This window comes from Natrix helvetica, assembly GCF_964273705.1.
Source record: "Natrix helvetica genome assembly, chromosome: 1".
In the NCBI taxonomy this organism is placed as follows: domain Eukaryota; kingdom Metazoa; phylum Chordata; class Lepidosauria; order Squamata; family Natricidae; genus Natrix; species Natrix helvetica.
Window position 1 is genome coordinate 42,183,321 of NC_138548.1, and position 23,648 is coordinate 42,206,968.

Here is a 23,648-nt window from a genome sequence, read left to right on the forward strand (position 1 = left end):
CCATTGTATAGTAGTTAGCATGTATCTTTTAAAATGTATATTACAGAGAATTGTAGAATTGAAATGCTCTCATGTTATGCATACAGTTTAAAAGATTAAAAATAAAACAAAATGATTCAAAATTAGATATCTTATAGGACATATAGGTAATATAAAAATTTAACAAATAAATAAATAAATATGTTTGTTAAAATTGTTGTTTGATGGAGCCATTGTACTATAATGAATTGATTCTCCAAGACTGCTTTCACGTTGCCATGTTTGAATCATGAAATGATTTGGTTGGCAGGATAACAGTAGCACAAAACAGACTCACTAGTTATTACATATGATTGTGTCATTCCTTCCTGAATAACATGGGTGATCAGGTATGTTTTTTTTTCTGGCAAAACTTCAAATCAGTGAAGCCTCCATGTGTCCATTTTATAATGTAAAACTAATGAGTATATACATTATCTATTTAATAACTAATTGGATATGTTTACAGTTCTATATATATATTTATTGAGAAACAAAACCAAATGCTTTTCACCATTACTTCCTTTAAAAAAAACCTGAGCTTATGAGAAGGCTTCTTAAAACAGTGCTTTCAATTATAGCATTTTTATTCAATAATAATTGAATTAAAGATGTGGTTTAATTGAACATTCACACTACTTTTATTGGGAGCATTAAAATACAACAACAACAACAACAACAACAATAATAATCCCAAAACAACCCTTAAATAGAGAAGTTACTTAATACTTATTATATGAAGAAAAAAAGTGAAGGCAATAGAGGAAGTGGAAACATGTTTGCTTTTGAAACATGTGCTTGCTTTAAAACCTTGCAAATTGTTATTTTCCAAAGTTTCTAAAGCTGAACTGAAGTAGCATTAAAATCTCTGTTTTTATGATATTTGATGCTGATTTCTAAAAAGAACCTTTCAATGTTTTCTTAAAAGTTAAGGTTTTTTGTGGTATGTTTCTTTCAGACATGCATACAGATTACACACTCTAAATTCAAATGTACTTGTAACTAGATTATTTTTAATTCATTTCCAACAACTTTAGGCTATATCTGATTTAAAAAATGCTAAAACAGGAAATCTTACAAATTTGAAAAGGTAGATAGACACAAGTCTACTGATTCCTGTTTTAAAATTCTACTGATTCCTGTTTTAAAATTTTAAAGCAAATGAAACTACACTTTTAATTCAATTATTATTGAATTAAAATGCTATAATTGAAAGCACTGTTTTGCTACATTATCCTTTCTGTTATAATTAGCTTATATACCTTGGTAGAAATATGTTAACTACTGTGTTTTATTTTTATGAAACATAAGCAAATGAAAGCAAATTCCTGTTTAAGCCTTTACATTTGGAAATAGATCAGGAGAATTCTACATGGTTGTTTTTTTTTTACATATTGCATCCTAATGCTTGCTCATAGCCAGCTCTTTTGTTGCAAATAGTTGAAGAATATTCACAATGCTGATACTCTACTTTCTTGTCCAGTAGACCTTCCATCTATTGAATCAAAAACGTAGCCAGATCTGATTTAGAATCCAAACACATACTGTAATTAGTAATAATTTTAATACATGTTATGTTAAATATTACATAATGTTCATTTTAAAGAACCACAGATTTAAATAAAACTTAACTCTTAAGAGAAACAATAGCCACATAGTTCAAATTGAGTTTGAAGCCATATTGCTTGCTTGTTTATGTTAATCCAGTAAAACAATTAGTATTAATAAACATAGCCACCAGGAACTAAACTCCCCAACTTTTTTTATCTTTAATATAAACAGATCTTTGTCTGCAAGAGTTTGATTGCTTGTGCATCTAGGTTTAGAGAAGTGGAGACAGGTTGAACCAGAATAAAACAATGACTACCAAGGACTTAAATCAGAACAAAGCAAGAATTAGCAGCTCCCTGCCCCCAACACCAAAAAGGGTTGCATAAGATAGAAATTAAAGATACATCAAAGGATGGAATTTGTCCAACATTCTTTGTGGAGTGTCCATTGGAAAAAAAACTTGTTTCCAGCACAGGACAAAACCACAGCAAGAAACAGCTGTTTGGGGAAGCCCTGTCTTAAGTTGTGGATGTGCTTTGCTTGCTTACCTTTTTAATGCATTCAGGTTTTGCACATAATGCCAGCCATCACAGAATAAGGAAGAGAACAATAATTTTCAGGAAAATTATATATTTCAAAATAGACCGGTGAGTTCAACAAATTTACAAATTAATTACTTGTACAGGTTTAAGCTATGGGATACTCAAGGCTCATTATTTAATCTAATGAGATACATTTATTAAAGGCCTAAGTGGTGTTGTAGCAAATCATTGATGATACTTATGTTCCAAAAGTGAATTTTGTGTAAAAATGCTTTGGAATAAGGAGTTCATATGAGCTATGTGAAGAAATTATTTCATTTTAAAATTATTTTTATTATTTTTGCAAGGAAAAAAATGAATAGTCATACATTATTCTGTTAATATAGTATGTTCATATACTATACATTTAAGTTAGTTTGTCTAAGAAATAAAAATGTGAAATAATCAAATATAGAATAGTTTATCTAGTTTGTAAATAATCTTATCATTGACGCTGCTGTTAATAGAATGCTAGTTTAAAAATAAGAGGTAAATTGTTCTGGGACAGAGAACTTCGTTCAAAGCTAAGTGCACACAATAACTATTTCCTTTGTCCTTATGTTTTAATACTGCTAGAATGTAATTCAAAATAATATGATCATCTGCAAAACGAATGCATCTTGAGATAATTAGCTTATGATAACCAGTATGGTGTAGTCATTAAGGGGTCCCCAGTTCAAGATCAGACTGCCATGGAAGCTTATTCTCTTTCAATCCAATTTATCTAACAGGATTGTTAAGGGAAAAAATTGAAGGAGAGGCTGATGTGTAGGCCACCTTAAGCTTCTGGAGGAATGGAGTGATATAAATCTAACAAGTTTTATTCAAAAGGCTATGATAATAGCACAAGACTACATCTTTTGAAACTGTGAGGCATTATCATCCAAAGCAATTAGTTTAATGTCCTGGTTTTTTTCCTGAAAAAGATACATATTAGTCAAATATACATAAACAAATATTTTTATCAATAAAACAAAATTCTAATTCTGTAGAAATCTAATTCATAGTAGTCAAAAATCTTAAATATAATAATTAAAGTTAAAAAATGAAAAATAGTATCCATTGTTATTGACAATCAAATTGATAAGCACAATCCATCCTCTGGATCCATCTTCCAGTCTAGAGGGTTTAATCTAACCTTCCATTTGTAATTTTCTAGTTGTCCATTTTGCAGAATTATATTGGAACTCTAACCTTTCTTGAAAATGACCTTCAGAATGTTGCTGATTAAATATGAGATAATAGATCTCATGCTGCTCCTGTTTAGCCTTGCTTGCTGTTGTAACCAAATTCTGAATCAAAATAATATCAACAGTAAGTTTAGGATTTGTAATATCAGTCCTGCATATCACTTCATACACGATTGTGTTACTTTGTACTCACTTGTAAATATACGGTTCTTTATTATGCATTGCAAAATACAAGTAGTATTGTTCCTAAAGTTACTGTAAAATTATTATAGTCTACTTGTAGGGGGAGAACTGCAGTTTTCACAGTCTGAATGCAGATGGAAATTACAAAGGAATTAATTTATTTGTGAATTATACTGATGATGTTGTTCATTATTTAAATATATTTATTGTAAAAGTAATAGCAATAAAAAAAGAAATAAGTTTGAACAAAGCATGGAAGCAGAAAGAAGTATAAATTTCTTCAAGTTTAACATGTTGGGGGGGTGCATTTTTGTCATGGCCATATGCTAGAAGTTGAGTAATGCATAATGGGAACATTATACATTACTCAACTTACACGAAATATCGTGTATTCAAGTAGCACACCTCTGCTCACAATATAAAACCTTATGTAGTAGAGTACCATTGGTGTACAGGAGGAAAGTATCAGTCTTCCAGGAACAGCAAGTGTGGAGAAATGGGCACCTTAGGGTTAGCAATATTGATCACATTCAGTGGACCCAGAATGCTAAGTGTGAAATGTTAGGAAAATAGATAAATGGAGCAAAAGAATAGAATGCTCCTTTTAGACCAACTGAACAGAACATTGCCCTCCACATAACATTTATTTCACCCTTAGTGACAATAAAGAATGTAATTGACTCAAATGTCTTTTTCCCACTTACGTATAATATGCAAAGCCAAGCTAGACAACTTAGATACACATTGAAACTAACCTTACGGCACTTTTTTTTTTTCCAAAGCAGGCATTGTGCCTCAACTATATAGCAATCACTTTACAGCACTATCTGACCATCTGAGCATTTTAAAAATATTTGGCAAGTTTTAGCATATAAAAATATTCAGAGAGGATCTTCAAAGAGTTTTTGACATTGTTCTGCTCTTAAAAGTGAGCATTTACACTGCTCAAGGCGATTTTGAGGCAAGATAACCATGAAGTGATAATATGGAAATGAAGGTTTTATTTATTCATTTATTTATTTATTTAAAATAGAACTTCATATAAAATAAAGGGAAAATCTAAGGAGAGCCTTGGAGGGTTGTGAAAAGTGAAGCAGGCAGAAAAAGAAGAGAAAAAAGAACCCTGAAAATGAATCTGTCAGAACCTTGGTAGTTGGGGAGCCCCAGTCAGTCTCTTTTAGTATTGTGAACAGGGACTGCTGAACAAAAAACATTTAGGGCCTTGGAAATGAAAAGAAAGAAGGCCTATTTTTTATCAACATTAGATGTTCATACCAATATCTTTATGTTGGACACACATTAATAAGTGGGGTTTGAAAGGGAAGCAGAAGTGAAACTTTTGCATTTCAAAAAGGTGAATTTTTAATGTACAGTATATGATTTTTTAAAAAAAACCTTACCTGCAGGAACCAAATGCCAGTGGCTAGGAAATTGCCATTTTGAAACTATTTGGATTGAATCGGTCTTAGTCTTTTAATTCCAAACAATATGACAGCTATTTTGCCTTGTATCCGATAGTAAATTCTTTTGATGATTTTAAAAATGGAAGACTCATTCGGCCACGAGTATTCAGCCAACATTTCTAGATGCCAATTGAAGAATTTCATTTCAGTCAGGGTTTCTGCTTTCCCACACCCCAATTTTAATTAAGATGATTTTACAGTGCTTTAGTTTATAATTTAGTTTATTGTATATTTTTTATTTGTAAATTGCTTCAAGTCATATTTGCATGGAAAGTGGTATAAATTATTGATAAATAAAAAATAATTAGTTGTATAAAATCAGTTTAAGGAAGCGGAACATTCATTCTTTTGAAGCCACATGGCTTTGTAAGATTGTGTACTTGATTTGCTGTTAGATCACATTTCAAAAAAAGGTTTGTTAAAATCCATTCATGGGTAAGCTGAGGCAAAATGTATTGTTAAAAGAGCTTTTTGACAGAATATACTATAAATTTTAACATACCTCTGTGATTTCTGTCACTTTTTATGCTACCATTGTGTTTTTAAGAAGCATTAATGGTCTAGACTTTTTTTCACATATACTTTGAAGAAAGAAATATTTAACTCTGAGTAGTAATAATAATAGGAGCACTGACTATTGAATCAACCTCAAAATTGGCATAAAACACCTTCTCTCTTTCAAATGCCTCAATTGCTAGGATTAAGAGGCCTTTCTTGCATTTTGGACTATAACACCAATATTAATTGCTTATAGAAAGCTATAGTTGAAATTCATATTGTTCCAAAGCCCTAACATACATTTGGAAATACCAGCATTTCTATGGCCATTTGCCCGCTATTAAAATTGGGGAGGGAAAGGGGACAATGAAAGTATTATATTCTCGAGGCATGAATATCCCTCCACCCATTTGTAATTTCTTAGTACACCTTAATTTTCAATATAGCTAACACTTTGGGAAATAGTGGCATCTGTGTGCTTAAATTGTCTGGTTTACTTACTGATTAGCTCCCAGCTTGTATATGAGAGTAAGGCAGTTTGCTGTTTCATTCATGAACTGGCTCACATTCATTTATTCTGTCTTGTCATATTCAGGGCAAGTACCCATGATCAAAATAATTAAATGTCAGGGCCCATGTACCATTAGCAGTTAGTATGTCCGATCATGTTGTCATGTTGCCATGTTTCTTTTTTATGGTGTGTATGCATTATCTTCTAGTAAAGCAAAAGTTGCGGGGGGGGGGAAAGAAATATGATATTCTCCTGATCTATCACTTCTGTTGGTTGTTGCTGGGGGGGGGGGGGAACAGAATTAGAAAATGTTACTTTTTTTCTGCATAAAACAGCTGCTTTGAAAAAATCAAGGTGGAATACCTAAGAATTTATCTGAATTAGTGTTTCACAATGGAGGAATTCACATTTTAAATAATGATAACAAATCTGCCCTGTATGTCCAGTGTTCCATTTTATACTTTGTAAAATCATGAATGTTGAACTACAGGTTGTCTACTCTGCCTTTGATAAAACTTTCTAGGAACTTTCAAACCTATATTCTTGATATTTCAAGGAAAAAGAAGGATATTTTAGAAAGGCAAATAAATTGCTGACCTTTTCCTATTAAATAATGGATATGATTGTTCCATTAAACACAATTCAAATGCAGTTCTAATAGCTATTACCATTCAATTATTATAGTAACTTAAACATCAGCATGTTTAAAGCTTTGGATAAAGGGAATGATGGAATGATTTGTATACAAGATTAATTTTTCAGATTTAGACATGATTCTAATATTCAGTTTTCACTGGATGCTAAATGTGATTGAGTATAACTTTGGATTGGAATATGGAGAAATGGTTTCTTCTAAGCTTGTATTGAAACTTTAAAGAACCTCTATGCTATAAGCTAGGACCGAGTTTAGGATGAAGATGGATTTCAGGCATGTACATGTTATGTTAAACAAGAACAGATACCTCCTCTTTATTAAATATGTTTACATTACAACTGTTGGGGGGGGAAGTTTATTTACAGTTCTCGAGGTTACTTTTCTAATTATTTTCCCTTTTTCTCTTGTCACTTTTTCTCAACAGGTAAAGATGAGCCTTCAAGCTATATTTGCACAACATGCAAGCACCCTTTTAATAGCGCTTGGTTCTTGCTTCAGCATGCCCAGAATACACATGGATTCCGCATCTACTTGGAAACTAGCCCTTCAAACAGCTCCCTTACTCCACGCATCACCATCCCTCCTCCTCTGGGACCCGAGACTGTTGCACAGTCCCCGCTGATGAATTTCCTAGGCGACAATAACCCTTTTAGTCTCTTGCGAATGACAGGTCCCATCCTGCGTGATCATCCTGGCTTTGGTGAAGGTCGGCTTCCTAATACACCTCCCCTCTTCAGTCCGCCACCTCGTCATCATCTGGATCCACATCGCCTTAGTGCCGAAGAAATGGGGTTAGTTGCCCAGCATCCTAGTGCCTTTGACAGAGTCATGCGTTTAAACCCCATGGCAATCGAGTCGCCAGCGATGGATTTCTCCAGAAGGCTTCGAGAACTGGCAGGAAACAATGCCACCCCACCACCAGTCTCGCCTAGTCGCAGCAACCCTATGCATCGCTTATTGAATCCTTTCCAGCCAAGCCCTAAATCTCCTTTTCTGAACACCCCTCCATTGCCACCAATGCCTCCAAGCAGCACTACGCCTCCTCAGCCTCAGGCAAAGAGTAAGTCATGTGAATTTTGTGGAAAAACCTTCAAGTTTCAGAGCAATCTCATTGTCCACCGGCGCAGTCACACAGGAGAGAAGCCCTATAAATGCCAACTCTGTGACCATGCTTGTTCCCAAGCCAGCAAATTAAAACGCCATATGAAAACACATATGCACAAAGCTGGATCCATGACAGGGAGGTCCGATGATGGATTATCTGCTACAAGTTCCCCAGAGCCTGGCACAAGTGAACTTACTGGAGAGGGACTAAAGTCTAGTGAGGCAGATTTCAGGAATGAGAGTGATCCTTCTTTAGGCCATGACAATGAAGAGGAGGAGGAGGAAGAGGAGGAGGAAGAGGAGCTTGAAAATGAAAGTCGACCTGAGTCAAGCTTTAGCATGGATTCAGAACTAAGCCGTAACCGAGAGAATGGTTCCAAATCTCTGACAGATGAAAAATCCCTTGTCCTAGGAAAAGTGATAGAGAATGTAAGCCTCGGTACCATCCAGCAATACAGTGACATGCTGGCTGAAAAGCAGAAAAGAGGTGGCTTCATGAAAAGGTCTTCAGATCAGCGAGATCTCTGCCCTCGAGACCTTTGCCAGAGAGACACAGGTGATGAAGATTCAGTTGCTGGAGAACTTGACCGCACTGAGGAAGGGACAGTGAATGGGAGAAACTTTGGGCCAGGTGAACCCTTCCCAGGGCTATTCCCTCGCAAGCCCACCCCTATCACAAGCCCCAATTTAAACAATTCCTCCAAAAGAATAAAAATAGAAAAAGATTTGGACTTGCCACCAGCAACAATAATACCTTCTGAAAATGTTTACTCTCAGTGGCTGGTAGGATACGCAGCATCAAGGCACTTCATGAAGGATCCATTTCTAGGATTCACAGACTCCCGACAATCCCCCTTTGCAACTTCTTCTGAGCATTCCTCAGAGAACGGAAGCCTGCGTTTCTCTACTCCACCAGGTGATATGCTGGATGGTGGTCTCTCAGGGCGCAGCGGGACGGCGAGTGGAGGCAGCACCCCTCATATCAGCGGACCAGGTCCCGGTCGACCCAGTTCAAAGGAAGGACGGCGGAGTGACACGTGTGAATACTGTGGCAAGGTCTTTAAGAACTGCAGTAACTTAACGGTGCATCGCCGGAGCCACACAGGAGAGCGGCCTTACAAATGTGAGCTCTGCAACTATGCATGTGCCCAGAGCAGTAAGCTGACACGTCATATGAAAACGCATGGCCAGCTAGGGAAGGAGGTCTACCGCTGCGACATTTGCCAGATGCCCTTCAGTGTTTACAGCACCCTGGAGAAACACATGAAAAAGTGGCATGGCGAACACTTGCTGACAAATGATGTAAAAATTGAGCAGGCAGAAAGAAGTTAAGCCCCCCACTCCCAACTGGGTTAAAAGCAGGGGTCTAGGTAACATTTAAATTGTACAGTTTAACTATTACCAATTGAGAAAAGCTGACCTAACTTGCCTCCATAAACATATCTTAGTGTAACTATGGCAGGTGCCAGAATTTGGCACTTAAATATAACCTGTGTCTACAAAGTTCTATTAAACCTGAGGATTGGTTAAGGCAGTAAAAATTGTGAAGCCTTTTAACTGTGCAATAATTTCTGTATTTATTGGGTTTTTTTTGTTTATGTTTTGGCATGTGCAGGTACTTTTTTAATACTTTTTTATTTTAGATTTTTTTAAAATTTTTGTTGGGTATCCCATTCTAGTTTTCCCCAATAGTAACCTGAGATTCTTTGCATTACAAGGGGAGATGCATATCAATTTAAATTATAATTTTAGAGGGCCGCTGCTTTGTTGAATCTTACGCTGAGTATGTGTAATTTCTTGTGAAGAAGCCAACATTTTATGTTTTTGTTGTTGTTGTTGTCCTTTAAAAAGAAAAAAAATCATTTGAGAATTAGGAAATATTAAATAGTGTCGCGGATAACAATCTTAAAATGTTAGCACTTTCTTTTGGATTTGGATTTAAAAATTAGCACTGATGATGCCACTTAAAATAGAGGCCTTTATTTAAAATATTATTTTTAACAGATTCTAAAATAAGCATTTTGAAAAATAAAAAAAATGGGCACCAAATTTTCTAAAGGCAGCTATAATAACAAGCAATAGCAAAATTTGTGCATTATTGTTAGGGAATTTGTTTAAATGCCTTATCCATTTTCTTTTCTGCCATTTCTATTATACAGTTTATTAAGTAAGGAGAAACCCAGAGTAGTGAGAGCTTCATTGCCAATCTTAGGAAGCAAAACAGAAAGAAAAGCTTGATTTTTTTTTTGCAGGTATGCCACTTATCCTTGTTCACATTGCACATTATGCACATGGTAATTTTCACTTAATAACCCGAAAATGTACATTTACAGTAACTGACCATTCAATACCAATATGCAGCAAAAGACTAGTCAGTGTTTTAATTGAAGAGTAGTTTAATTAGTAAACCTGTGTGAGTATATGTGTGCATCAAGAAAAGCATACACAATATGAGTAAAATGATGTTTTTATTATGCCATTCACTAAAAAAAACCATCAAATCAGGTTAAATCTGCATAAATTTGCTTAGGAGTAAATAAACCTCTTAAGAAAAAGATATATTTTTGTTTTAGAATATGTTGTAGTAGATGTTCATTTTAGAGGAGTCATTCCATGTGTGTGAAGTGAAGGGGTGCATAGTGTACACTCTGCGTGCAAAAAGTTCCAGTCACTTTTTTTTACATCCTTAGGTTAGGGTGGGAAACATCCATTTCTGAAATTCTGCAAAGTGTTGTTCATGTGTTTGGCAATTCCAAATTGGACAAATTAACTAGCTATCCTAAAATAGGCAGCCTATTTTAATTGTTAGGAAAAAAAATGCTTTTTCTTATATGATGTTTACTATTAGCAATTTATAATTATGTTAGTTGACTAACAAAAAAGTTGCCCAATTAATCATAGATTTCTTTATTTACTTATGTACAATTGTACTGTATACTGAGAATATTGCTCTGAGAGTAAGCCCAGTTAAACATGAACATGCTTTTTAAAGCTGGTTAATTAATTAAAGACTGCGGCTCTAAATCTTAAACTATTAGCATACCACAAACTTTTTCTAAATGTTGTCCTGATTAAATAGATATTATTTAATTATAAAATCAGTTAATCCTTTTTCTCTAGTTTATTCTAATATTCTTTGGAAAGGAAATTCCACACAATTTTAACACTTTGCAGCCTTCAATGGAAAGAATTGGATGCCAGCTAAACGTGAACTTTAAACAAGATGGATAAAATAAACAGAATTTTATAGTGTATCTATGTCACTGGAAAACTAGGTATTTCATTTGATACGTAATATGCCATGCTAGTAACTGAATAAAGAAAAAAAAACCAGGAATAAACCATATCAGTCAGAAATGGAAAGTGTATCATCTAGCCCTTTCCCCAAGGATTAGTTTTTGGGACCAGTATTTTTAAACTTATTCATAAATAATTTAAATTAGGGTTGAGCAGCTAGTGGCCAATTTGCTGATGACATTTCATTGTTTTAGGTGGTTAAAACAACAGATTGCAAAGAGCTCTAATAGAGCTCTTTTCAAATTGCACAACTGGGCATTAAGAATGGTCATTGCAGTTCAGAATGAAAAGTGTATTACCATGTACTTTTTAATTCCTAATTTCATAAGTTTATGAGGTCTAGCTGGCACACATATACCCAGAAATTGATTTTACAAATAGTGATAGCTTAAAGATAACATTGAAGCAGTGTACAGTTCTTATAAAAACAACAGCAAAAGTGTTACTCCACAGTAGGCATCATTAGGAAAGGAATAAAAATAAATAAATCTCTGGATACTATAATATCTTTATAAAGATATATACAATAGTTATATTCATGATATAATCACATTAAGATATCTGTGTATGTTTCTGGCCACAGCATCTTAAAAAAAAACATACTGGAAAATGTGCATGAAAGGCAACAAAATTATCAAGGGGCAAGAGCAATTGCTTTGTGAGGAAACATTACATCTGGGACTTTTTAGCTTAGATAAAACAAGTAGCTTGGGAGAAAACAAACATGTATAAAATTATGCCTACTGTGGAGAAGCTTTTCTTTCAGTTATTAGAATCAGGATTATCTGATAAAGTTGAATGTTGTCAGATTCGGTATAAATTAAATCTGCTGTTGCACACTATGATGATTTCCCCCCCCCCCCTTCCAATTTTTATGCCAAGTGGTTTAGATATTTATCCATAACTAGTAGACACAATGGCCTTAACATTATTTCCTGAATCAAAGATAGTAGGCTTCAAAACCCCAGTTGATGTGGAACATAAGAGGTGCTATGAGGTTCATGTCTTAAAAATAGAATTCCCAACAATATCTAGTTGCACCCTGTAAGAAGAGACAACAGAACTAGTCAGGACTTTTCAGCATGACCTTTCTTATGTGATTTAATTCATTACTTTTTTCTCCAATTGAAGAAAATCATATTATATAATCATAGCACTTCTTGAACATGCTGTGTTCAGACAGGATCAATTATGATTTTGGAACCCTGATGAACAGATTTGAAAGGTGCCTTTATATATATATGCATTTTCATCACATGGAATGCCTATGATTTACATGAGAATCTACAGAGTTCTCATGAAATCAGCTGAAGTCTCTCTCAGGCTCCTAAGACAATGCTTAAATTGGGCTCATATTTAAAGTTCATCTCCCTTTGAAATGGCCAACTTAAAAGAACAACTGAATAAACAGTAAGATTGTATGTCCCCCTAACTTTGCCCAGTATTTAGCAGATACCAACTAGCATAACATCCAACACCCTAATAGTTGCCTTAGAAACAGCCTACCAGCCACATATGGTAGTTCACCAAAGCTTCCTGTTTTGGCTGCTTGCCGGAGATACAGAAGCAGAGATTTTCAAGTACCTGGCAGGCCCCTATATTGTGGGTGATTTGTAGTCAGCTTGTACAGATTTCTAACTAATGGCATGCTGAAGCCAATACATAAGGCTTCTAATCATCACAGTTAAACACTCATGGGAACACTTGTAAGACTATTAGACCCCAAGATTAGAATGCAAACAGCATTTTCTTTTTAAAAAATGCTCTTGTATGGTTGCATAAAAACATGATGCAACTCTTTAGACAATCTTCATAGTTTTTAAACTAGTTCAAAACAGGAGTGGACACAAGGGAGATGTTGCTCTCCAAATTAGTGAAAGTTTAACTTTTGATTGGCCCATGGGTATATTTGCGCTGGGTTATGTGGCCAGCAACTTTTTATTAAACATACCAACGCTGTTATTGTTGCTATGGTCATTTAATCAACACGTTTCTTAAGAAAACTTAAATCTGATAGTAAACCTTTTCATTGGACCAGTAGTAAGCTAATACCCAACAATGATAGACATATTGGGTACAACAACTATTAAATAAGAACCAACTGAACTGATGAGGCATTTTTTCATTAACATTCTCATATAATGCACAGTTATGTTATTGTAAGCAAAATAGGTCAACAACCAGTCTTTTATGTGGGTGCCATTAAGACAACTTGTAAGAATTAAATTTGTTAGGAAGGTTTTAAATTTTGCAGCCTTTCAAATGGTACTAAAATGAAAGGTGCTTGATTTCACTAAACTCTTGAGTTTGAAATTGCAGATCTGAGTCCTTTAAAGCAAAATGTAAAATACAATTTCTTTTTAAATTCTGAATTTATACAGTTATACAAAGCTCTTCTTAATGTCTGAAATTAAAACTTTCTTAAGAACTCTGCCATTCTAAATAAGATTTTTTGGGCTCATGCATTTTTTAATTTAGCATTTTTTTAAAAAAAAAACATTGTTTTTGTACATTTGTTTTGCCACAAACATTTCAGTCCCTTTTTACACATTGCATAGTTATTGGAGATTTTCATATATATATTAAATATTTTTTCCAATTAAATTGTAAATGGTAAATAGAGGTTCTTTCAATGGGAGTTGCTGAAATGTTCCCTTGAATTACTGAAGTCACTAATCACTTCATTGTTACTTCTGTTTGAATATTTTATTGAAAACCCTTTTAATTCGGAACCTTCATTTGATAAATAACATTGATTTGAAGAAGAAAATATATTGTAGTGTTTATTCACTTGCTTTGCTTTTCTGTTTCTAGTTCCATGGTTCTTCTGAGGGAAGCATGGACAGTGGCTAGAAGAGATAGAGGCTCTTTTCTTCTCCTCAACTTGAGTATTTTGACTGAGAGCAAAGCCTAATTTCTTTAACTGACATGTTAATTGATCAGACGTGGAACAATATGCTTTCCCTTATTTACAAAGATCCTTTCATCCTGACATATAATACTTTTTGTGAGTTATTATAGTTCTAATTCTTTGCTGTTCTTTTAGCTTTTCAGATCAGAACAGATGCCCTAAGCTGAAATGTCAATCTTTATCTGTTTGTATATGTTTGTGTGCTTTTGATGTAGTGGTTAAGTCATCAGCTAGAAACCAGGAGACTGTAAGTTCTAGTCATGCTTTAGACACAAAGCCGGCTAGGTTATCTCGACTAGTCACTTTCTCTCAACCTTAGGAAGGAGACAGTGGCAAACCACTTATGAGAAACTTTGCCAAGAAAACTTGCAGGCAGTCTCCAAGAATTGACATATTGGACGGAAGGAAAAACAAAACACATGTGAACACACATATCCATATACAAATCTTCATAGCCTAAGACTTTCTAGGTAATAATTTGAAACCCCCTGATATAGTTAGTATACATTATTATAAAATTTACATTTTGATTCTGTTGACCCGCACTTTAAAGCTATTTTTTTTGTTTATTTGTTTGCATTGAAGACCAGTGGCTTCTAAACAAGAAATTACAGCATTTTTGTCTTTGCTTGGCCCAGAGATGGGTGAACTATTAAAGGGGGACATCTGAGATTAAGTGTCAGTGTTGCTAAGCATGGCATTCACAATACTGGCACTATAAAAAACTAATAATAATTTATTGGACAGTTTTTTTACTGCCATTTCAATTTGATGTGAGTGCCTTGAAAACTGATCTTCCTATTTCAGTCTCTTGAGACACATGCAAACAATTTTTGTGAAATGAAAAGACTTTTCAGAAAAGATAGAACAAGAAAGGTATGTTCTTTAGATGAAAAAACAAAGAGCCACATTTACATTTTTTTAAAAAAGCCTGGTTGAAGATAGTGGACATGAAACTGCCATAAGACCCAATCAAATGAAGATGTATATCCAGCACAACTTCGGACATCCATTTGCTGAATTATTCTCAGCCTTTCTCTTTTTTTTCAGGACAACGCTGCTTAGGAAATGGAATGGAAATGATTTACTGCTGAATTAAAACTCAAATGACACAAATTGCAAGTTGTTATCATTGAATGAAAAATAATTCAGGAACAACGGCTAATTTTTTAAAAAGTTAAATTTAGTGCACTCTGTCTTAAAATACGTTTACAGTATTGAATACATACAAGGGTAAAAAAATGTGTGTATGTGTGTTTGAGCAATCTTTTTTTTTTCAAAGTTTGCTTAATAGGTTATTAAAAATGCCATAATGGCCATGTGTATATTGTTTTCTTTTGGTGACGGGGTTTTAGTATATATTATATATATTAAAATTTCTTGATTACTGTAAAAGTGGACCAGTATTTGTAATAATGGAGAATGCCTGGGCATTTTACAAAACCTGAAAGAAAAAAAAAACTTTTCTCTTTTTTCCTTGAAAATGTTGCAGTAAAATTTAAATGGTGGGTCTATAAAATTTGTTCTTGTCACTGTAACTGTAAAGTCTGAGTTTTAGTATTTTTTTTTCTGCCTTGGGTGTTGAATTTTTATTTCAAGAAAAAATGTATAGAAACTTGTATTTGGGGATTAAAAGGTGACTGCTACACCATGTAGAAAAAGTACGTAGAAAAAAAATGCTTAATATTGTTATTGCTTTGCAGATTAAAAAAAAAAATCACATTTCTGACCTGTACCTATTTTTATCTCTTCCTCCCTTCCCCACCTTCTCCCTTTCCTCTTCTTCTGGAATGAATATTGATATTGGTTGATTCATATAATGTAGGCACTTGCTGTATTTTTACTGGAACTTGTAATTTTTTAACTGTACGCTTGTCCTTTTAAAGGGATTTAATGTACTTTTTTGTTAGTGAATTTGGAAATAAAAATAAAAACAAACAAACAGGCTGCCATAATATATTTTTTTAATTTGGCAGGATAAAATAGTAAAAAAAAAAATGTATGTCAAGACCTTATTGTACAGAAGAGGGTAAAATACAACGGTTGTTTGACAACCTGTGGGTAAAAGAAAAAAAAACCAATTATTATTTTTAATTATTGGAGGGTGCGATAGGGGTATTAAATGTTGTTTCATTTAAATTTTTGGTTCACTATTTTAGTTGTGTGCACGTGTATATATATATATGTATATACATATATATAAATATATATATATAAATATTTTTTCTGTCAGAAATGGCCTACAAAAAAAACTGCTTGTTCCTTCAAGGCAGTAATAACTTTGAAGCTGCCTGGACCCCTTGTATCAAGGCCTTCCCAGGTATTGTTGAACTAGGTGGTTGGCTGTTGTCTATTAGAAGAAATTTCATTTTTGTGAACTTGTTTGATTTAACATTCCACAATTTCCCTCACCCCAAAGGGAGGCGATTTTTTCCTAGCAAATGTAAACTTTCTAGCTATGTTCCATAAAACATATATGTGTGTTTAAGGTGTCCAGAGATACTGAATTAGATGGCACTGCATGTCCTGAGGGATGAAATGGTCTGTATGCTGTCCTTCTCTCATCATCGAACAGAAGGTAGTACTCTGTTACCTGTGGGTTAAGGGAATGCCAGACCTCAACTCACCCAACAGTGCAAGGTTTTCTACTATGTAAAGCCTTCTTCCTTCAGAGGGGCCTGATCTGGAGACTTTATGGGATCAGGGTACCTGTTTATTTCCACATTCTACCCTATTCTCTTCACAGCTTTCAGTTGAAGTCATTTTAAAAGGGAAAAAAGAAGAGCAGCATTCTGTTGAGTACAACTGTGAATTGCAGTGGAGTAAAAATTGGTCCAGGCGCATCCTCCTTTTCTCCCCCTTTCTGTAAGAAAGGGACCATTGTACAGGTTTTGCCAGTCTATGTTCTTTTGTCTGCTTTGCTGCTACTGTTGACTCCTAATTGTACATTCCATAAATTTTACAAATATTTGAAGGACTAGGATGAAATTCTGTACTTATTTTATTGACTAAGTTATCGTTCCCCTCCATCTTTTATTTTATTTGGGTGGAGTAAGGCAGGGAGAAATTGCTGAAGTCTGATGAAAAAGTTACTGATAACTTTTTACCCAAGAGGATTCTGAGAATGTTATGAAAAAAAATCATTGAAGGAAACTGATCACCAAAACAAAACACAGATTTAGACCTAAAATATCTCAGAGGGCTTTTTCTGACCATGGGATGTTCTTTGTGCAGTGGAGAGATACTACTGATGGAAAGATAGATCTTCATTAATTCTCCTTTCCCAGCAGTCTTATCCTCTCCCCAATTTCTTCCATTCCTGAAAACATTTTTCGCTAAATTTAGGGGCAGTGAACAACAATAACAAATAGGTGAGGGTCTTGTTCTCAGTGTAAAATGTCCAAATGTAACTCTCTTCAAGAAATGCTACGGTCTGGAAAAGAAGATGCATCTCATCTATTCCATCTCTTCCAAGTTAGGGATAAAATAATGCTGAAAGAAAAATCCATTGTGGAAAGACAGTTCACTGGATGTATATCTAATGAACTTCAAATAGCAGACAATAAATTTAACTTCTTAAAGGCATATTCTACAGTATTTTATAGAGCCGAGGTGACGCAATGGTTAGAGTGCAGTACTGTGGGTTACTTCAGCTGACTGCTAGCTGCAGTTCGGCAGTTCAAATCTCAGCGGCTCATGGTTGACTCAGCCTTCCATCCTTCCGAGGTGAGTAAAATGAGGACCCAGATTATTGGGGGCAATATGCTGACTCTGTAAACCGCTTAGAAAAGGCTGTAAAAAGCACTATGAAGTGGTATATAAGTAAGCGCTATTGCTATTTTATGCATTTGATTTCCTTAATTGGAATATGGACAGTGATTTTTTCTGGAATATTTTTGGTCAAAATTCAGGAGTATAATTTTTATTCCAAGATGCTAGTTTCATCTTATTCTGTAATCAATTGAATTCAAGATCTGTCAAGTACGCTCTTTTTCATTGTAGATGAATTCAATTCTGAACCACCAGCAGTTGTGATTTGAATACCTGAGAATACAGTATGTGGTATTCTAAAGCACAAAGGTTATATTCAGTGAAACTATCAGGGCTCCTCCTTTTCTACTTTTAGGATTCCAGTTTTACAAGGCACAATGTGATAGGCATATCCTAGTCATCTCAGCTGTTACAATTGAATTTTTTTCTTTTAAGTCAAAATTATTCCATATTTCAAGCCTGTCCCACACTTGTTAAAATTCATTTACAGAGCATTTCTGGAGTAACTTTTTTTAAATAAAAGGATGTAAAATAAAAAAAAATACGTTGTACTTTTTTTTTAATACTGCCATGACTTCAGCATTTCATCCTAGTCCTGATCACAGTCCAAGGTTTTATTTTCACAGGCATACTCATTTTATGGTGCTCTTTGTATTTTAGAATTGCAAAGCAAAGTATTGTTGATTTCAGTTGTTTGCATTTGTACCAGCAAGTAAACTATTTTTATTACCTTTTTCTATTTCTTATTGTATGAGCTTTTGTTGTTTTCTTGGAGATTTTGTCTTTTACAACAAGTTTGGAACTATTTATTATTGCTTGGTATTTGTGCTCCATTTAAAAAACGGGAGCACATTTTCTATTATGGATACAAATGTTGAGATGGCAGGATGTCATTTCAATATCACTTAGTAAAATATTTATTGTTCCTTTTATTCTCTGTACAAGACTTTTGGCCTCTTTTCTCCCCTTACTGTCATATTGTTGAGTTCAGCATGTGTCTACCATTTCATTTGTACACTCATTCAAAACAACGTTTGTTCCAGTTTCAAGTTATAAAAAATAATAAATTGGACATTTGACATGATCTCCAAATATTGTCTTTACTGCTTATTTTAAGGAGTTCAAACCAGCATGGATTATATGGAAGACATTTTCTTTAACTAAAAAAATGTTTTAGGCTCCAGATTTCTTTAGGGGGAGGGGAGGGTTGTTAAATTCCATGTATACAGCAGCCTCAGAACACTAATTTAATATGGAAGTATACTTTCAAACTTGTAAGAACACTTCTTTGATTTCCCTTTTTGTCTATGTATACTTGTGGATAAAAGGAAAGTTTTTCATCTGAAAGCAAAGTCATGGTTATTCAAAGAGAATCAAGTAGTTGCTTTCTTTGTTCAAGGAGTAAGTCTAGTTTCTTGGACTTCATATTCAAATTTTATTTATTTGTATAGTCACTCAACTCAGACAATGGCATTACTAAGAAAAAACAAAACCAACAAATACAAAGATAGTGCATATTATTGTGCACTAATACAATAATGTGATAATCAAGGCTGAAATATAATGAAATTAGGTTGAATCCTGGCCCAAAGTCCAGCTCTTAACTGCCCTTATAAAAGCCTCGTAGCTTTATACTTTCAGTTATATCTACAAAAGTAGAATGAAGAGAATGGTAGTGTATAGTATGCACAAACAATCTTCACCATTAAAATGATTAGGGGGCACTTTGTTCACAGCAGGAGTTAAGAGAACTTTACACATTGAAGTAAATATGCTTAAACATTGTGTTTTGATCAGTCTAAAGAATATTAGAAATGGAAAAGAATGTGTTCTGAGTTAAAAGGGGAATAAGCAGCAGCACACTGAAGAACTTTCAATGTGCATAGGCTTTAGAGTAATCTAAGAAACATTGTGCAGATGCAAATTGAGGATACCTTGGGTGCATACACAAAACTTGTTCTAGAAAGGAAGCTGAAGAAATCCTACTGAGAATTATAGACTAAGTAGGTATCAAGAAAATATCAGTGCTAGCCTTTTACCTAGAGGTAAGGAAACTGGTTTTAGTTGTGAAATATAACAACATATTCCACCATTAATGATGCTGCCTTACGCTGTATGGGTTGTAAGATTACATAAAACGATTCCACCCTTCTTGACAAAACCTGAAGAAACAGTAAGAAGTGGGCAGAAAAAACTGTATAGGGAGACCATGGATGGCTAATTTACATAAAAAGGGAGAATTCACATTAGGATCATGATATGGGTCGTTTTGATACTCAGTAATGATTGGGATTAAACAGCGTTTAAGATTTTTCAAACAATGCAGGGTAATAAAGATGGCCGTTTACATAATTTTATCTACATGGTTTCAGTATTATTCCTAAATTAGCAAATAACTTGTAAGTCTATGATAGTGATCTGTCCTAAAAAAGGGGAAATGTCTCGACTTAACTTTTTAGGAGGCCTGTTGACTTCAACTCTGATTCAATATGATTTGGAGATGGGGGGATTCACAACAGGCATGATTTGATTCAAGTTTGTGTTCTGAGATTTGAGAGTAACTGATTCAATCTGAGTTGCTATGAAATTTGATTTGGGGGAAAACCCATCCACAGACTATAATGGGAAAAATTCAGACATGTTTTAATTTTTTGATAGAATGGGATGAATATAATAAAAATGATACATGCTTCAAAGGACATTAATTAAAGGCAGCTTTAGTTGGGTGCCTTCAAAGATGTTACAACAATACATTTTTAAATATCTCCCTTCAACCTCTTTCAGGACAGAAATGTTGGTGAGGAAAGGACAACACTTTTCTTTTTATGTGATCAGTGTAGTAATATGCACAATTGTTTACAAAGCAGTGCAGGTTTTTAGATCAGGGCATTTTCAAATATATTTAAACAAATTTAATTTCACTAACTCTACACATCATATATCCACAGTTCTCTAAAAGTACGTGGAGTGGTGATAGGATGAACCTGAAATAGCTGTAAATAAGTTCGTAACAACAAAGCCCAGAATGACAGAAGTCCTTGGTGACACTTTCTGTCCAGCTGCCTACTATACTGGGCAAAAACTTCTCATCAGAGGATATCAATATCCCACTGAACCTGGAAAAAGAAGAAAGAAAGAAAAGGATGGGGTTATTCTGTATTTAGAAGAAAGAGACTTTCTCCCTTAAGCAGCTAGCATGTCTCTTCCCGCTCCAAAAGTATATTTCTTTTTCCAGTCGCTAGAAGAGAAAAGTTGGGCAGTTATTTCCTGACCACTGGAAGAATGGAGCATAACACAAGAGTTGAGAATCCAGACTAGGGCTGTGCATGCTTCAATAATGGTTTGGAAGAAGCGATTTGGACACGGGTATGAATTTAACAGTCCTTTAAAGCAACTATGTCTTTTTTCAGGTGGAAAACACAATTGAATAAGTTGACGTATTCAATTAGAATTTCACTTGGGCATTTTTCTGCAAAAGATGAATTTGAACATGTGTTTTAGACCAGAGTTCCCCAACATTTCCAACTTTGCGAACCAGCGGGGGGAGGAAATAGTATGCACAAGTGGCTGGCAAGCACAGGTGCCTGCTGCTCACATAAATGTGCATGTGCTAGCCCACTCCTAATGCAAGTGATGGTGTGTGTGTGTGTGTGTGTGTGTGTGTGAACATATTCTTGCAGACCATTTCCATGGCCCAATTGCAAACCCTTCACAACTCACTAGTGGGCCGCATCCATAGATTGGGGTTCCCTGTTTCTGAGTACTGCAATGCACACTATGTGGGACTTCTAAGAATGTTTGGTAATTGAAATTGGTATTAAATGTGGCTAAGTTTTGATACATATTATGTAGATCATTGAATATCCTTTTCTACTTTATTCTGATGTATGTGTATATCCTGCATTTCTATTTAGAGAACACACTTATGGCTTCACATATCTTTGGAACAAATCAACTTTTTAAAAAAAAATCTAAAAGGTCTAGGGCTATCTGTTTTTACTTCTTTGTTTAATATCTAATGAGGTTTATAAACAAACATAGTAAATTAGATGGATGCACATGCGGCAACATTTCATTTGTCCTAAGATCATACTGATCCAATATTTTCCTAGCTTTAATATTTAATATTTGTTAAATAATAATATTTAATATTTGTTTTAAATATGGTCATTTCTTTTTGTATACTTTTATACACACACACACACACACACACACACACACATACATACAATCTTGGGGATCTTTTGGACAGGAAAACAATTTTCCCATTAAAAATCTTGAGAATACCAGTTTTCACAGTATTTGCAAATATACTTTTCTATCTATATACTCCAGCATGAAGATACATTTATATCCATTGTGCATTTGGGGTTAAATGCCTGTGTGACCTGCTAACTGAAAGAGACTACAGAGATTAAGCCTGCAGTTTGTACCTCTGCAAGTATATTTGCAAACAGGGCTGGCATTTCATTTTTCTGGATAAGACATGGAAAGTGAAACAGTCCTCTTTTTAATAAGAGTATATAGCTTTACAGAATAATAATCAAACTTTTCATTTTGCTGTTATCATTTGAAAACTTACATATTCCTTTCATAACAGAAGCTAGTGCTCTTTTTTTTAAAGAAAAAAAAGCAGAAACAAAATCTGTTCCTTGCCCAATATTCAAGGGATATTGCAGAACAACTTGGGAAACATATTTTGAATTCAAAATCCCACATGTTCATGCCACAAATATGCTTCTGAAATTTGAATTGAAGTAAAAAAAAAGAACCGTAATGTGCAAGTCACATTGCCAACAAAACCCTACAAAAAAATGACAATTTTTACTTTGCTCTTTATTCTTTAATGATACGTTTATTTGTAAACATATTTTGGGGGGGGGGGGGATAAAGGCATATATATATGCTAAATCTTTAGTTGTCAAACACCATTGTGTAAAAGATGCTCAAAAAATTAAATAACTAGGATAGCATAATTAGAAAGAGAACAATCAAAGAGTCATAGGTGTGAGGGGGACAGAGTGAGTATATGTGTTCAGAAAACAGACTCTCTAAGGCTGTCCCTAGCTTTTTTTGCTGAGATCCTCATCTATTTCCATCTTTTGGAGGATAGAGATATTTAAGGGAACCATGTAAAAATACTACACTGCTACTATATGTTTCTGGGAAAAATTATATGATCATTGGGACTGAAGAGTCATTTAGAGACCTCGTGAAATCTGCTAAGTACAGGAATCCAAATTAAAACACTCTCAAAATGTGTTTAGCCTTATCTTCTGCTTAAATGCATAGAGTGAAAGGGAATCTACAAGTTCTCCAATTCAACTCTTTTAACTGCTCTTATTGTTTCGAAGCTGGTTTTTTTCTTGTCAAATATTTGCTAAGAATCTACCTTAAAAGAACTTGAAAGCATTGCTCTACTTGGAGTGATGGAAAATATATCTTTATCGTCATCAGTGTGACATCCTTTAAAATACCTGTAAAATAACAGATTTCTCCTCAGTCTTCTTTTTCTGAGCCTAATCATTTTTAATTTCTTCAGTTTCTTTTCACAAGATTTGGTTTCTAGTCTTCTTACTATCATTGTTACTTATCATCATTGTTACTATACTCTGAGTCTCTTCTAGTATATCTGAATGCTTCTTAACGTGATACCCAAAACTTAATATGGTGGTTGATAGGGGATAGGAGATAGGGTCTTACCCCAAATAGCACAGCTTGGAACTATTATTTGTCATGATTTATAAATGATATTTCTATTAAAGCAACCTAAAACTATAGTGCCTTGATCTCTTTTGCATTTACATACTCAGTTTGCAGTTCATTACTATTACATAATCCTTTTCACAAATTCTGCCACCATATCATGAAATAAGAGTCAGCTGCTAGCAAGGAACACTTCAATATATAAAATA

General features: G+C 34.3%; 1 protein-coding gene across 8 annotated transcripts in view; it reads left to right on the top strand.

Annotated features, from left to right (window-relative positions):
- The window catches only part of BCL11B (BCL11 transcription factor B), a 183,886-nt gene extending 165,069 nt beyond the window's left edge, over positions 1–18,817 (top strand). For 7 of the 8 annotated variants that reach the window (XM_081950636.1, XM_081950637.1, XM_081950638.1 and 4 more), the window contains one exon: positions 7,075–18,817. In XM_081950636.1, the coding sequence (XP_081806762.1) occupies positions 7,075–9,086 (2,012 nt within the window). In that variant the 3' untranslated portion in view covers positions 9,087–18,817. The remainder of the gene's footprint in view (positions 1–7,074) is intronic. The other variant, XM_081950640.1, reaches the window with a different exon arrangement.
- The last annotated feature ends 4,831 nt before the right edge of the window (positions 18,818–23,648 follow it).